Source organism: Anarrhichthys ocellatus, unplaced genomic scaffold, assembly GCF_004355925.1.
Source record: "Anarrhichthys ocellatus isolate YVR2014 unplaced genomic scaffold, GSC_Weel_1.0 scaffold233, whole genome shotgun sequence".
Classification (NCBI taxonomy): Eukaryota; Metazoa; Chordata; class Actinopteri; order Perciformes; family Anarhichadidae; genus Anarrhichthys; species Anarrhichthys ocellatus.
In genome coordinates this window covers 14,346-28,050 of record NW_022280263.1, presented here as the reverse complement: position 1 = coordinate 28,050, position 13,705 = coordinate 14,346, and the positions used below count along the sequence as shown (strand labels likewise).

Below are 13,705 nucleotides of genomic sequence, written 5' to 3'. Positions count from 1 at the left end.
TGTGTGTGTGTGTGTGTGTGTGGGGGGGGGGGGGGGGGGGGGGGGTAGACTTCCCATGAGCCTTCACTCCGGGCCTCTCACACCTGTTGCACTGATTCATCCTCAGCAATAAAGACTCCAGACTCAACCGTCAGCGTTTGTTAAACTGGTGTTTTACTAACTGCTGTGTGGACATACAACCATCACTACTGGTGTTATTACTGGTGTTATTACTGGTGTTATTACTGGCGTTATTACTGGCGTTGCTACTGGCGTTGCTACTGGCGTTGCTACTGGTGTTACTACTGTTACTGGTGTTACTGGGGCCGGCCTGAAAACCCAGTTGGTCACTGGTCCGGTTCCTGGGACCACCAGAGGGTCTGGTGCCTGATATGAACCATTAAAGACGGACGGTTTCACCTCGAGGTCATTGAGCAGCTCGTTACCGTTACGTTGGTCACAGTGAACTAATACTACAATCATGTACTAATACTGCACTAAAAGTAAAATTACTGCATTCAACATGTTACTTTATAAAAGAAGAAATACTACAATCATGTACTAATACTGCATTAGAAGTAAAAGTACTGCATTAAACGTGCTAATTAATTGAGTGTTTTAGATATTAGATAAAATATTAAGATTAAGATGAGTTAATTAGTAAGTGAACCTTTAAGTTTAGTTAATTTATTTTTATTTATAAAAACACAAAAAGCTGAAAACTCATCTGAGAAGAAATAATTTCAGAGTTTTCTTTCTTCTTAAACGTCTCAAACGATGTGAAATCGTTGCTTCCCGTCTTTCTATTGAACTACTTTAAGAATAAAGGTTATTATGTTATTCTGAGGAGGCTGTGGAGCCAACATGGAGGCCGACACCAGACCCACGTCAGAGGAACGTCTCGCAGTCTTTGAAGATTCACTCGTATTGTCCCATCAGTTAGAGGCACAATGCCTTGGCTCAAAGGTCCAGAGTCAAATAAACTTTGGTGACCTCAGACCCCCCCTCGGTCCCCTTTAACCCCTTTAACCCCTGATGGAGTCGCTCCTCAGAGGGAGAGTGTTTGCTGGAGGATCATCTGATCGGCTGAGCAAACTTAAGACTTAACTGAGGAAGAGGAGACGTGGTGGAAAGCTCCTGTTTACGGTCAAGAGCACCTTCACCTTCGTGTTCATCAAACTGAAAATCATTTAGTCATCCGCTCTGAAGCTGCAACTGTGTTTGGCCTCTTATAAATAATTAAATTAATAAAATACATCAGTAAAGTTTTTCTGTATTTGTCCTCCGATAAATAAATATAATAAATGAAATAAATAAATTAACATATAAAATAAATTGGCGAAGTATTTAATAAATAAAGGAAATAGACAAAGTGTTTGTGGTTTCCCTGCAAAATGTAAATGAAATATATCAAATGAATTTAAAAAAGGCCAAGTATTTACTCAATAAAAACAATCATTTCTGTGTTTTGTCTCCAATAAATCAATAAAAGATAAAAGTATATAAAGTGTTGTCATATAAATATTTCCAGAGCACAAATAAGAAACTTTAAATCGTTGCTGCTTCCAGACAGTAAAGGTGTTTCCCTCTCTACTGTCTCCCTACATGCACATCTTACATTATGTCTTTTGACTTTTGCACCGGCCTCAGTGTGTCCTCATCTCCTCCACTAACACGTTTCCTTCTTGTGTTTCCTTGCACTTGCAGAGCTCCCTCGGCGATGGAGACTTCCCCATCGAGAGAGAAAAGAGACAACATGGACGGCTTCTCCGAGCTCCAGAAGAAACCCTCGGAGACAAGAGGTAACACTCTCTTTTAAATAAAGAAAGGCTGCTGGGTGTGAATGTGGCTGTCCGGCTGTGTGCCGGCCCCGGGGGGCCAAAGGGGGCCACGAACGCGGTGATGAAATATACATTTTAGAAGATAAGGTGTCATCCGGGGAGCTGGCTCTCCTCAGTCAGAGGTGACTCACAGCAGACGTGCGGTAGGAATCCTGAGCAGCCTTTAAAGAGCATCGCTAATGTACGGAGGCCCCGGAATGTCCCGCGGAGCAGCGTGGCCCCGCAAACACTGACGGACGGAGAACGTGACGGTGTTTGTGTTGTTGAACTAAATGAAGAGCGGCACCGAGCCGCTCTCTCTCGCGGGCAGGAAGAGAGGATCCATGTTTTAAAGATGTCAGTGAGCGCGTGATGAAAGCTCGGCATAATGAGGCTCAAAGACCTTGTTCTTACCTCCAGAGTATAACAGAAAATGGACGCCACGGCGCTGCAGAGATTGAGCAGCATGCCGACTGACGGCCCGCCTTTGAAATGGAAATTAAACGCGTGATTTAGTGACATTTCTACTCATTAATGAAGGACTTGGTGGCCTGCCATTATAAAGAAACACTCATTACATGATGAGGAAGGAACAAAGCTGGGAATCAAACCAGAAAACTACATCTAGTATCTCAAAGAGTCACGCCCACAAACACGTTCCTCTCTTTTTATCTTTAAGTGACAGAATACTCCCTCATTACATTAAAAACGGTGTGCACACAACTACAGTAAATACGGTAGGACGAAGCCTCTTTCTACTGGCCTGTAGCTTCTAGGACATGTTTAAGAAGTCACGAGGACGTGACCTGTAAAACAAAGAGTCATCTGTCAAAGTTGAACCAGGAAGTCGTTCCGTAAACTGTAACTTTTCTACGATTTTCCGACTTGGTTTTGTGATGAAAGCAGTTGTATTTCGATGCACTTAAAGAACACGATCAACCTGCCGAGGTGATTTCATGACGAACGCTCGGGAAGTGGAGGCGAGGAGGACGTGTTAAAGATGTCAGGCACGGCGTGATGAAAGCCGGGGATAATGAGGTTAAAAGAGCTGGTTCTTACCTCCAGAGTCGCTGGAGGACGATGTGGATGCAGAGTGAAGGGCCACTTTTGAAATGGAAATACAGCCAGTGAGCTGGTGACACTTCTGCTCTTTAATGAAGGACTTGGTGGCCTGACATGATGAAGAAATTCAACATTAAATGTTGATTAGAGAATATCAATGTGGGGCAGTTTTACATGTGGAGCCGGCGTGTTTCTTCACATGCTCTTCTTTAATATTTGAACAAAGGATTAGAGAGACAGAGCTTCTGCAGGCTCAGTGAACAGAATAACCTCCAGGATTTACAGCGTGTTAATGGGTTTTTACCAGAGCTGCAACACTTCAGGTTTTATAAAGGTTCTCAACGTGAGAATCTTCTGCTCTTCTTTTGCTATAAACGGATTATTTTTTTGTTTTGTAACGTTTAACGTGTAACTGCTAACGTCAAAAGTGTAACGTGAAACACCTAACGTGTAACGCCTAACATGAAACGTGTAACGCCTAACATGAAACGTGTAACGGCTAACGTGAAGCGTGTAACGCCGAACATGAAACGTGTAACGGCTAACGTGAAACGCCTTACATGAAACGTGTAACGCCTAACGTGAAACGTGTAACGGCTAACGTGAAGCGTGTAACGGCTAACGTGTAACGCCAAACGTGAAACGTGTAACGGCTAACGTGAAGCGTGTAACGGCTAACGTGTAACGGCGAACATGAAACGTGTAACGGCTAACGTGAAACGTGAAAGCCTTACATGAAACGTGTAACGCCAAACGTGAAACGTGTAACGGCTAACGTGAAACGTGTAACGGCTAACGTGAAACGTGTAACGGCTAACGTGATGCGTGTAACGGCTAACGTGTAACACCAAACGTGAAACGTGTAACGGCTAACGTGATGCGTGTAACGGCTAACGTGTAACACCAAACGTGAAACGTGTAACGGCTAACGTGTAACGCCAAACGTGAAACGTGTAACGCCTAACACGAAACGTGTAACGCCTAACATGAAACGTGTAACGGCTAACGTGAAGCGTGTAACGGCTAACGTGTAACGCCAAACGTGAAACATGTAATGGCTAACGTGAAACGCCTAACATGAAACGTGTAACGGCTAACGTGCAACGCCAAACATGAAACGTGTAACGGCTAACGTGAAACGCCTAACGTGAAACGTGTAACGCCTAACGTGTAACGGCTAACATGAAACGTGTAACGGCTAACATGTAACGGCTAACGTGTAACGGCTAATGTGTAACGCCTAACATAAAACATGTAACACCGAACGTGAAACGCCTAACGTGTAACGTGTAACCTCTACCGTGTAACGCCTGACGCGTGACGTACATTTAGTTGGTTAGTTTTCCTGTAAAATTGCAGCTCTATTCTCATGAAGTTATGTTTCTGAGCATCTTTCTTATGAACAACAGGACGAGACTCTTTGATTCTAAACTAAAGCAAAACATCCGCTTGTGTTTTCAGCCTCTGACTTCTTAAATCTCCTCTCCCCTAAAGTAAAGCCTCCATAACTCTTCCTCCCTATCGGTTGTGCTCCTGTAAAGCCCACGTATTTTAATCTTAAACGAACAACAAGCAACGATTCCCGTCCGCCGCCTCGACCAATCAGATATCGGTGCTAAAAACCACAACCGTCTGCCACTGTGTGGAGACAGAGCAATTACTTACGGGCGTAATATGCATTATTATTCCTGTTGCCGGGTCCTGATAAGTGAATATGCAGCATGAGAGACCAGGTCCTTGAACCTCGCAGCGTTTCTCTGAATATACTGCTGCTGCTTTTATTCCTCTGTTGGCTGCAGGATTCCTGTCACCTAAGTCATGCCACCTCCGTACCAGCCCGCCCTGTTTTATATTCCCGTCCCGCGTTATTTATTCACAACAGTTCCCTCTCTATCAAAAGCACACGGCTAATGCCGAGTTTTAATATGTTATTTACACATAAAAAAACAAGCTATTTACAGCGTGCATGTGTGCAGAAGGCAGGGAAATGAATGGGCCCCGGCCCCCCGACTCCAATCTGTTATATCACAGTTTAACAATCTGGATTGCTAATAGAACCATTTATCACGGAGCGGTCATTTGTTTTATGTGAGCGGCCCCGGGGTCCCGTTCCCAGAGGCCTATGGAAATCTGGGAGTGTATAATGAAGCTCAAGTGAGAGTCACTTTGTTTAAAGAGTGGATCCGACACGCGGGGACTCAATTAGGATGGACGCAGGTGGCTCCGGTCGCCGCGCTACGTCCACGCCGCAGACGGAGGAGCTCCAACAGGAAATAAACACCTCTGGCACGCCGTCTTTCTGGGACGTCAGCTCCCAAACAAAAGGGGGACTCGGCTGGCGGGGCCCGCCACTCTGCTGCCCACTAAATAGATTCAAATGAGCGCTTGTATTTCCTGTGACAGCACGCATCTGTCTGCTGGTTCAGGCCCCGCTGGTAATAACCAAAGGTATTTAGAGTGGAGAGAGAATGATGCATGTGTCAAGGTCCCCTCTGTTCCAACACATATAAAGACTTTTCTTTAAATCCGATTGGTTAAATGGAGAGTTATTGCTTTCTGCAGGAAACCCATCCTTCTCTTTCAGTGCAGGAGACTCCATGCTGATTGGCTCCCGACGCTTCACGGATCAATTTGAACTGGAAATCCTCTATTTGGAAGCCAATCAGAGTCCAGCTTTGGAAGAAAACACAGACATTTTTGAGCCAACAAAGGGCCGTTCTGGAGCTTTCGGCCACGTCACACGCTCTTCATCAGCAGGGGAAGTTCTCTTTAAGATTTGTGGACTTTTTTCTCTGCGTACTGAAAGGACTTGTTGTCCACGTCTCTGCAAACAGAAGCTAAGAGTCCATTGAGCAGTAGCTCTGGAGCTTTCCATCACTGCATTTAAAGCGCTGTGAGGAACAATTCTCCCACAGCTCCGTCTCCTGATAACAGAGCGTGTGGTGAGTTTATTTAGGCATTTTAAAACACAACCATGAAGTCCTTCCCCCGCTGCAGAGGAAGCTTTGTTCCGGCGGTAAACTAGGCCACAGGAAGCTACCGGCTGCTGCTAATGATTTGATTAACTGGCGGTGGAGGCTCGTGACATACATCCAGCTCAGAGTGAGTTTGTCATTTCAGAGGGAGATTGATGTCCCTCCCTCATCCCGCATCCCTCCCAGGTCTTTCTGCCGAGTCTGGCTGGTCCAGAGGGACGGACCCCAAGTACTTAGCACCTCCTAGCTGCTCTGTGTGTGGGGGGGGGGGAGACCTTAACAGGCTAAACAGACACACATCTCAGGCTACATCCACACTACTGCATTTCCTTTTTAAAAACGCAGAGCGGCCACACTACTCCGACACCCACGTCGCTCTCTCTCTCTCTCTCTCTATATATATATATATATATATATATATATATATAGTAAGTCACGGTTTGAAGCTTTGAGGAGGACTTTCCTGTTCTCATCAACGCTCCTTTTCTTCTGCTCAGCTATGGTGACGTTCACACAGAAACTGTAAAGGAGCAAAAGCATGAAGAGGCTTCAGCCAGCAGCAGAGCTGCGAGTGAGACAAGCTCCTTGATCCATAATCAAGTAAACTTTAATATGTAAATGTGTCTGTTTGATAGAAGACGATGATAGAGGAAGATCTCATTTATCAGGCACAGCCTTTAATCATGAAAGAGTACTCTATACTCTATACTTCCTGTTTACACACAGAGCGTTTCAGTATGAAACCTGATGATGTGCAGAGTTTGTGCTCTTTAACACGCTCTGTAGATAGTGAGTCTGAGAGGAGCTGCCCGTCAGCGCTGGGTTTGGTGTAAATAGTGTTCTTTAGAGAGGCGGCTGCTGATGAGGACGCAGCTCTTTATCTGCTGCTCTGAGTAACTGATGCACTCAGAGGGTCAGCACGCTGGCAGAGAGAGATGTGACCGGAGGAAAGCCTCGGCATCCTCACCTCCTACTGCTAGAGGGAGGAGGAGGAGGAGGAGGAGCACAGACTGTAACTTCTTATATAAACAGTTCGGGGCGTGGGACACGCTGACGAAGACTCCGCTCAGATCTGACGTTACGAGCTCAAACATCTGCACGAGTCTGAATGTAAACACTCCACATATGGAAGTGCTGCGTGTGTGTGTGTGTGTGTGTGTGTGTGTGTGTTAGCTTAGCTTGTGACCCATTAAGCAAACGGGATCAGTGTTGGTGTCACTGTGGAGTGTGTTCAGTAAACCACTAAACTAAACTGCTGGGCCCAGTTGTACACCAAAGTTGGTTTAAATCTTAGTATTAGTACATCCTGAGCTGTAAAGGGAGTTTAAAACCATTAACCTCAGCAGCTGCTCAGGTAATTGATCGTTTGTCGGTCCTGATCAACAACCTCATAAAGCCTCAGATATCTGATGGCTGTGTTGTCTTCCTGTAGTCTCACCTCTCGTCTCTGACGTCCAGGTCTCGCTCTATTCATGAGCTACAGATCTGATGTGAGCATCCAGCCGGCCAGCACACGGGACAGCTCCTACAAACACACGGGAGAGTTTAAGTCAGAACTTTACATCTTGACTCATTTTACGGCCACGCTCTGTAGTGACTCAGACAAACAAGGATCCTTTAATCCCTTTCAGCAGCTCGTTACGGTTCTGACCAGTAGAACCACAGTCTGCAGGGCCACCATGTTGTTACAGGACACCGTCCTCTCTCTGCCAGCTGATGGAAATCCCCCGTCTGGTCCTCCAACTGAAACACCACACCACAGAGAGTAAACACCCACATCTCCTCACATCAGCTGGTGTCACGTTAAGTCTCACTGCTGCTGCGTTAAAGCCTTGAACCTCATGTGATGAGACTAAAAGAAGAACTATTGATGCAGGCAGAGCTACGTTACTGCAAAGCAGTCGACAGAAGAAATGTTGCCATCATAAGTTACTGCGTTTCATATCAGTCTGGTGTCACGCTGGCAGAATGCCACGTGGTAACGTGGAACGATTGGTTAGGTTTAGACAACAAAACAATGTAACGTAACGACGCAGCGCAACGCAGCGACGCAGCGCGACGCAGCGCAACGACGCAGCGCAACGACGCAGCGCAACGACGCAGCGACGCAGCGCGACGCAGCGCAACGACGCAGCGCAGCGATGTAGCGTAAATACATAACTGCCATGAACCAACTTTCTTACCTAACAGTAAGTAACAAGCGTAACAATGTAAAGTAACAACATAACCTAACAACGTAACAACGTAACACAACAGAGTAACGTAACAACGTAATGTAATGTAACAGCTGTAACACCGTAGTGTAAATAAGCTGTTACTCCCTCCGTCACTGAGCTGTAGTCCGGGTCTCTGACACAGTGCGGGGTGGAGTCGGGCCTGAAGCACACAGCTGCACCGCTCTTTACAAAGTTACAGTGAAATGAGAAGACGCTCACTAATTGCCTTGTAAGTATTGCAGAGAGCAGCTGGAGATTAGCAATAACAGCTAATTAGCCCGACGACGGTGGAAATCAAAGCTCGCGCATGAGGATAAACACACAGTGTGGTGTTTGTCTGCCGATTATAAATCTTTATGGCTTGTCACGTTAGTGGATTTTAAAAGCTCCGGTCTGAGAGAGAGTTGTGTTTCAAACCCACGCCTGCCTCACCAGCGGCCCTGAGCAACAGTTAAAACACTGTAAATATGACTTCCCTCTTTGCTTAACGCAGCGCTGAGGAATATTCCCCTCATAAACAGTGTGCAGTAAGAGGTTCCCCATTAGCTCCACACTCTGAGAGCCAATGGAAGTGATTAGAGCCTCAATAAAAGAGCTCTGGTTGGAGAAACCCTTCACTGCATGATGCGGGACGAAGAGGATGAAGTCCTGATGAAGATGCTCAGATGAAGACACGTTTGGTATAAATATAAAAGTATCACATCCACATCTATCGTTGAGGTCCTCTGTGTTGTTTTGTGTTTATTATATTATTGTATTATAATATTGTTCCGTTATATACCCGGCAAAAAGCTTTGAAACAGCATTTAAACCATCGTGTTGGACTTTAAATATTAATTAAATAAATATTATTGAGAACTTTTATATTTAGACAGTATTTCTTCCACAGCATACTTTAGCCGTTTTTATATTAAATTTAATCTTTTTAACCACAACTACTTGTCTTTTCCTAACTTAGAGTCGTTTCATTTGCTTAACTTGAAACATTTTAAAAAGTTCACAGATTGATAGTTTTAGCTGCAGCTCTCACAGAAAGACGCCTGAACCCTTCAGTCTGTTCTCGGGGTTTATTTTTCTGAATTTAAACTCTGCCGCCCTTTGTTGCCACAGCGACGCCCCCATCGAGACCCCATAGAGCCTGAAAACACTGAACCCTCACAGGGTCACGACTTTGCATCCACTCCTCCCTCTCCGCCTGAGCGACCAACCAACCCAGGCTTTGTACCTCCAGAAAGAGGGGGGGGTGTCTGGATCTTCCTCACAATGTTCCCATCGCCAGCTCTTCATCGCACGCACACACACACACACACACACACACACACACACACACACACACACACACACACACACGCTTCTGGGAAAATGTAGTGTGAATAAAAAACAACTGCTCTTAGTGGACTTTATTACCCAATGTTAAGTAACAACATAACGCAACAGCGCAACGCAACAGCGTAACGCAACAGCGCAATGCAACAGCGCAGCGCAACGCAACAGCGCAACGCAACAGCGCAACGCAACAAGTTAAGTTATCGTCTAACTTTGATTGAAAGCCACGAGGTGTTATTCTGTTCTCTCCAAAGAGATGAAACTTGATCATGTCTCTAACCAAGACATCAAATGTAATCAATACGATTACAAAAAGCTAATTATTCATAACTGCACATTAACACTGAGGGAGATAATGACCCTTCAATCTTCTGCTACTCTACAGCTCTAGAAACATCTGAACTTTTAGGATTCTTCTAAGTCTTTGGTGCGGATTTATTCTCGTGTTTCCCAAAGATCCACAGCAGAAGTACATTGTTAAAGGAATGAAGTCAGGGGTCGGCTTTTAGTCTTGTGTGAGTCCAAACCACTTCATGGTATTTTGGTGAAACCGATGACAATAAGACGGAATGAGAGCATAGCTTCTGTCTCTTGTTTTCCACGGAGGGCGTCTGGAGTTAAAGTTCAGAAATCAATCAGTCTCCACCTCCAGCTCCTGGAGCACGGGGCATGTACAGCGTGGGTGTAACGACACGTCTCCGGCTGCGGGAGAAACTCGATCACAGCTGGAACCAGTGGAAACGCGAGCCGACGTGACGGCGAGGGCCGACGTGACGCCTCAGCAGGCTGTCAGAGGTGGGAGGCTCTCCTTTCCTAATCAAGGGCCTCCCCTCCCTCCCTGAGCTCTCTACTGCCAGCTGCATCCAGCCGTGGGACGTGATGAAGGATTCAACCAACACTCATTGCTCACCTTCTTGGCATTTGTGATTATCCTGATACAACGTTACTTCACAGATGCAGCGTGAAATACACGAGTAAATATGGTAAACGTGGTGCTGTTTATACATCTCATGACAAGAGGTCGGCTCGTTGGCACATAAAAAACATGAGAGATGCAAAGCATTGAGTATCTGTGTGTGTGTGTGTGTGTGTGTGTGTGTGTGCAGCGTCTCCGGTCACCGAGCTAATGGCTCTCAGACTAATTGTTGTCCTGATGTGCTTCGTCTTGCTGGTGTTGTGCACCAGCTAATTAGCCACCAAACCAGGCCAGTCCTGAAACAAGGTCAGCAGAGATCTGCATATCAGAGCTGCTCCCGTTTGTTCCGTCTCTTCCTCAGTAAGTCCGCAGAGCCGTCTCAGGACGATGCTTTGTCTCGTTAGCGGGAACAAAGTTCAGATTTGATCTTTTGTTCCGTTTCTCGTTTGGAATTTTAAAAAGTTCCTCAAACATTTCTCTCTCTCGAGTGAAAAGCTTTTCACCAAGTGGAGACGAGATGAGGTGCGCCTCTTCTTCTTCTTCTTCTCAGCACTTTATCATCACACGGTGCTTTGTGGCCCTCGCCGGCCCCCTTCTTCAGAGGCTGAATAGAGGGGGTCAGAGGTGGAGGAGCCAGATCAACCCACACATTGGGTGGTGTTACTCCAGTCCACCAGAGGCCTGGTCCCGGTGTTTGTGGTTTGTTTCTATCTTCTTTACAAACACAAAGGAACGTTTATTCAACACGTCTAACCGTTGTTTTCCTCACAAATTCTTCCATCATTAGGAACTCAATGATGGAAGCCTAAATAAGTGGGTTGCTGAGATATTTGGGACACTTTGGAAAAGTTTGAGGAAGCAAAAGGGAACATTGGCACGGCTGTTTGATTTGTGTGTCTACAGGTCCACCTGCAGTAATCACACCTCCAGTCTTCTCTTTGAACCTCAGCTGGTGTTTAGGTTCCTCCGCTGGATTACAGGCCGGAGCAGCTTGTTTATGGGAGAGTTTTTATAACGTGTCATCGCGTCGAGGCGGAGATTGTGGTGGTGAAGGACGTCCAAACAAATCTAGATCCACGTCTTGTAATTTCAGCTCAGAGCGATGGGAGCTCTGCTCCTCATAAACTCCTGTTTTTAGGACGTTCTCGCAGTGAAAGCACATTGCATACTTCTAGATGTGGAGTATTTAAAGTGTCTTTAGGCATGCAGACCTGCAGCACATCAGGGACAAGAACAGAGAGTGCTCATCAGGATTAGAAAGTCCATCTCCTCTCTGTTGTTTAGTCTGGAGTCGTGTCCGCATGCTTCTCCTCTCGCTGAAAGTGTGTGAAGAGGGTTTGGTGAGGAGGCGGGAGTCTGAGGAACATGACGGGTCTTTGGCTTCGTTTCTGGGAATTTCTTTGAGTCATCATTCTTAGAACAAACAATGTTACCGACTTATTTATGTAGTGAGTTCAACATGCCTCAGTGTTACTAAAATCATCCGTATGAATGTGTAAAAGTGAGATACTGGGAGGAAGACGAAGTAAAAGTTCTTAAAAATAGGATTCAGGATACGTCAGAACCAGGACGTTCCTCATTCCTCATTCGGGGTCAGAGATTTGAAACAAAGCTTCTTGGACCGAGGGAGCCCTCCGGAGGACCGAGGGAGTCCTCCAGAGGACGGCCCTCCATCATGCTCTCCGGCAACATGTCAGACCACAGTAAAATAAAAGGCGGTGAGGACGGTGGAGCCGGGAGAGCAGCCGGGGTCAGAAAATAGAGACAGTCCTGCTTCAGCAGATTGTGCGAGGCGCAGCGGAGCGTTTATCGACACGGGAGGCGGCCGACTGCTGACGCCACAGCGCCGACCTCCATCTATTTCTGGAGATCGAAACCGGAGGTCCAGGGCCCCCCGGTGACAAAAGACGGCCTCCACCTGCGATGCATTCATCAAACCCAAGAAGAAGAGGAGGAAGAAGAAGAAGAAGAAGAAGAAGAAGAAGAAGAAGAAGAAGTGCATCAGTCAGAGAGAGTCCCCTGTGTTCCCTCCTCCCGCCTCATTAAGACATCACACGCCTCCACAGCCAACGTGTGAGCCTGGGATTCCTCAGCAGAACTGGGTCTTTGTTTTACTTACACATGGCCCTTTGGAGTAATTCACTCCGCTGCTCCACCAGTGCGGGGCCGGGCTGAGTCCCCGGCGCCCCCCTAGCGAGGGTGCCAGCGGGGTAATATGGATGTTAGCTGGGGAGCACGCTGACAGCCCCAGAGGCGACTGTTTAATTCATCGTGTTTTAATTATCGCTCTCCTTCAGCAGAGCTGTGGCTGCTCTCGACAGCGAGCCTTTATCACGCGGCCGTCCAACAAGATAATAAACTTCTGCTTTAAGGTAATTACTTAATCTGGACAAACCTGTGTGTTAAGCAGCGCTATTAAGCGAGGGGGCGATAAATCAGCCGTGCATTGGAGGAGGGAGATTACTCCACGGTGCAATCAGTCTTTGGACGCTCGCAGTCTTTTAAGTACCTAAATTGCACAAACAGCATGCTAACAACATGCCGGGAGCGGAGCCTCGTTTGGTTAATGTCGGCCGCCGCGCGCTCACCTTCAGCCCGCTGATGCATGGAGGTTATTAGCACGCGGCCTCAGCCCGGCTGTCTACGGCTGATAAGTGACTCTTCCTCCTGGGGGTTTGTCAGCGGGGGCCACAGGGGCCACAGGGGCCACCTCGCTACAGCCACACAGAGGTTTGTGGACAGATTTTAGGTGGATGGACAAATGGACAAATGGATGGACGGACAGACGAACCGACAGACGGACGGACAAATGGATGAATTGATGGATTTTTAATTTGAGTAAAAAGTGACCACATGAAACCAAAGACTGCATGGAGACATTCCACTAGACCCGGGGGTCTGGGTCCTCCAAAGAGGTCACAGGATAATCTGAGGGGTCATAAAACGATGAACAGATAGAAGAGAACGCAAAGTCACGTTTATTTTCTGACTTTTATCCAATAATGTTTTAAATAGTGTGTAGTCAGCTTCTAAACCCTAACAGACTCGTGGTCCTCAGGAAGTGATGCCCGTACTGGTTTATTGTTCTACGTTTGGTCAAACGGAGCCAGAAGAACCGCGATCACGAGTGTGTGGAGCAGTTTGTGTGTATTCAACTTGTTTTTAATGCTGTAATTTCCTGCCAAGACCTTCACATTCCTTCATAGTGGAGTGAGGAAGAAGAGGAGGAAGACTTCACGTTGTTACTGGCTGAAGTCTGGTTGTTCCAGGAAACGCAGGCAGTCTGATGAGGAATGTAGAATAACCTCAGAGATCTGATCTCAGTGCTCCGAGAGTACAGACAGTCTGCTCCCGAACGAGGCCACAGACTCTCCCAAACATGCAGAACTCTCACAAACATGCAGAACTCTC

General features: G+C 46.6%; 1 protein-coding gene across 1 annotated transcript in view; it reads left to right on the top strand.

The window, feature by feature from the left end:
• LOC116401010 (zinc finger protein GLI2-like) overlaps positions 1–13,705 on the top strand; it is a gene marked incomplete at its 3' end in the record, with an annotated part of 32,074 nt that overhangs the window by 4,366 nt on the left and 14,003 nt on the right. The window contains exon 2 of the mRNA XM_031879182.1: positions 1,687–1,781. Within this exon, the coding sequence (XP_031735042.1) occupies positions 1,700–1,781 (82 nt within the window). The remainder of the gene's footprint in view (positions 1–1,686; positions 1,782–13,705) is intronic.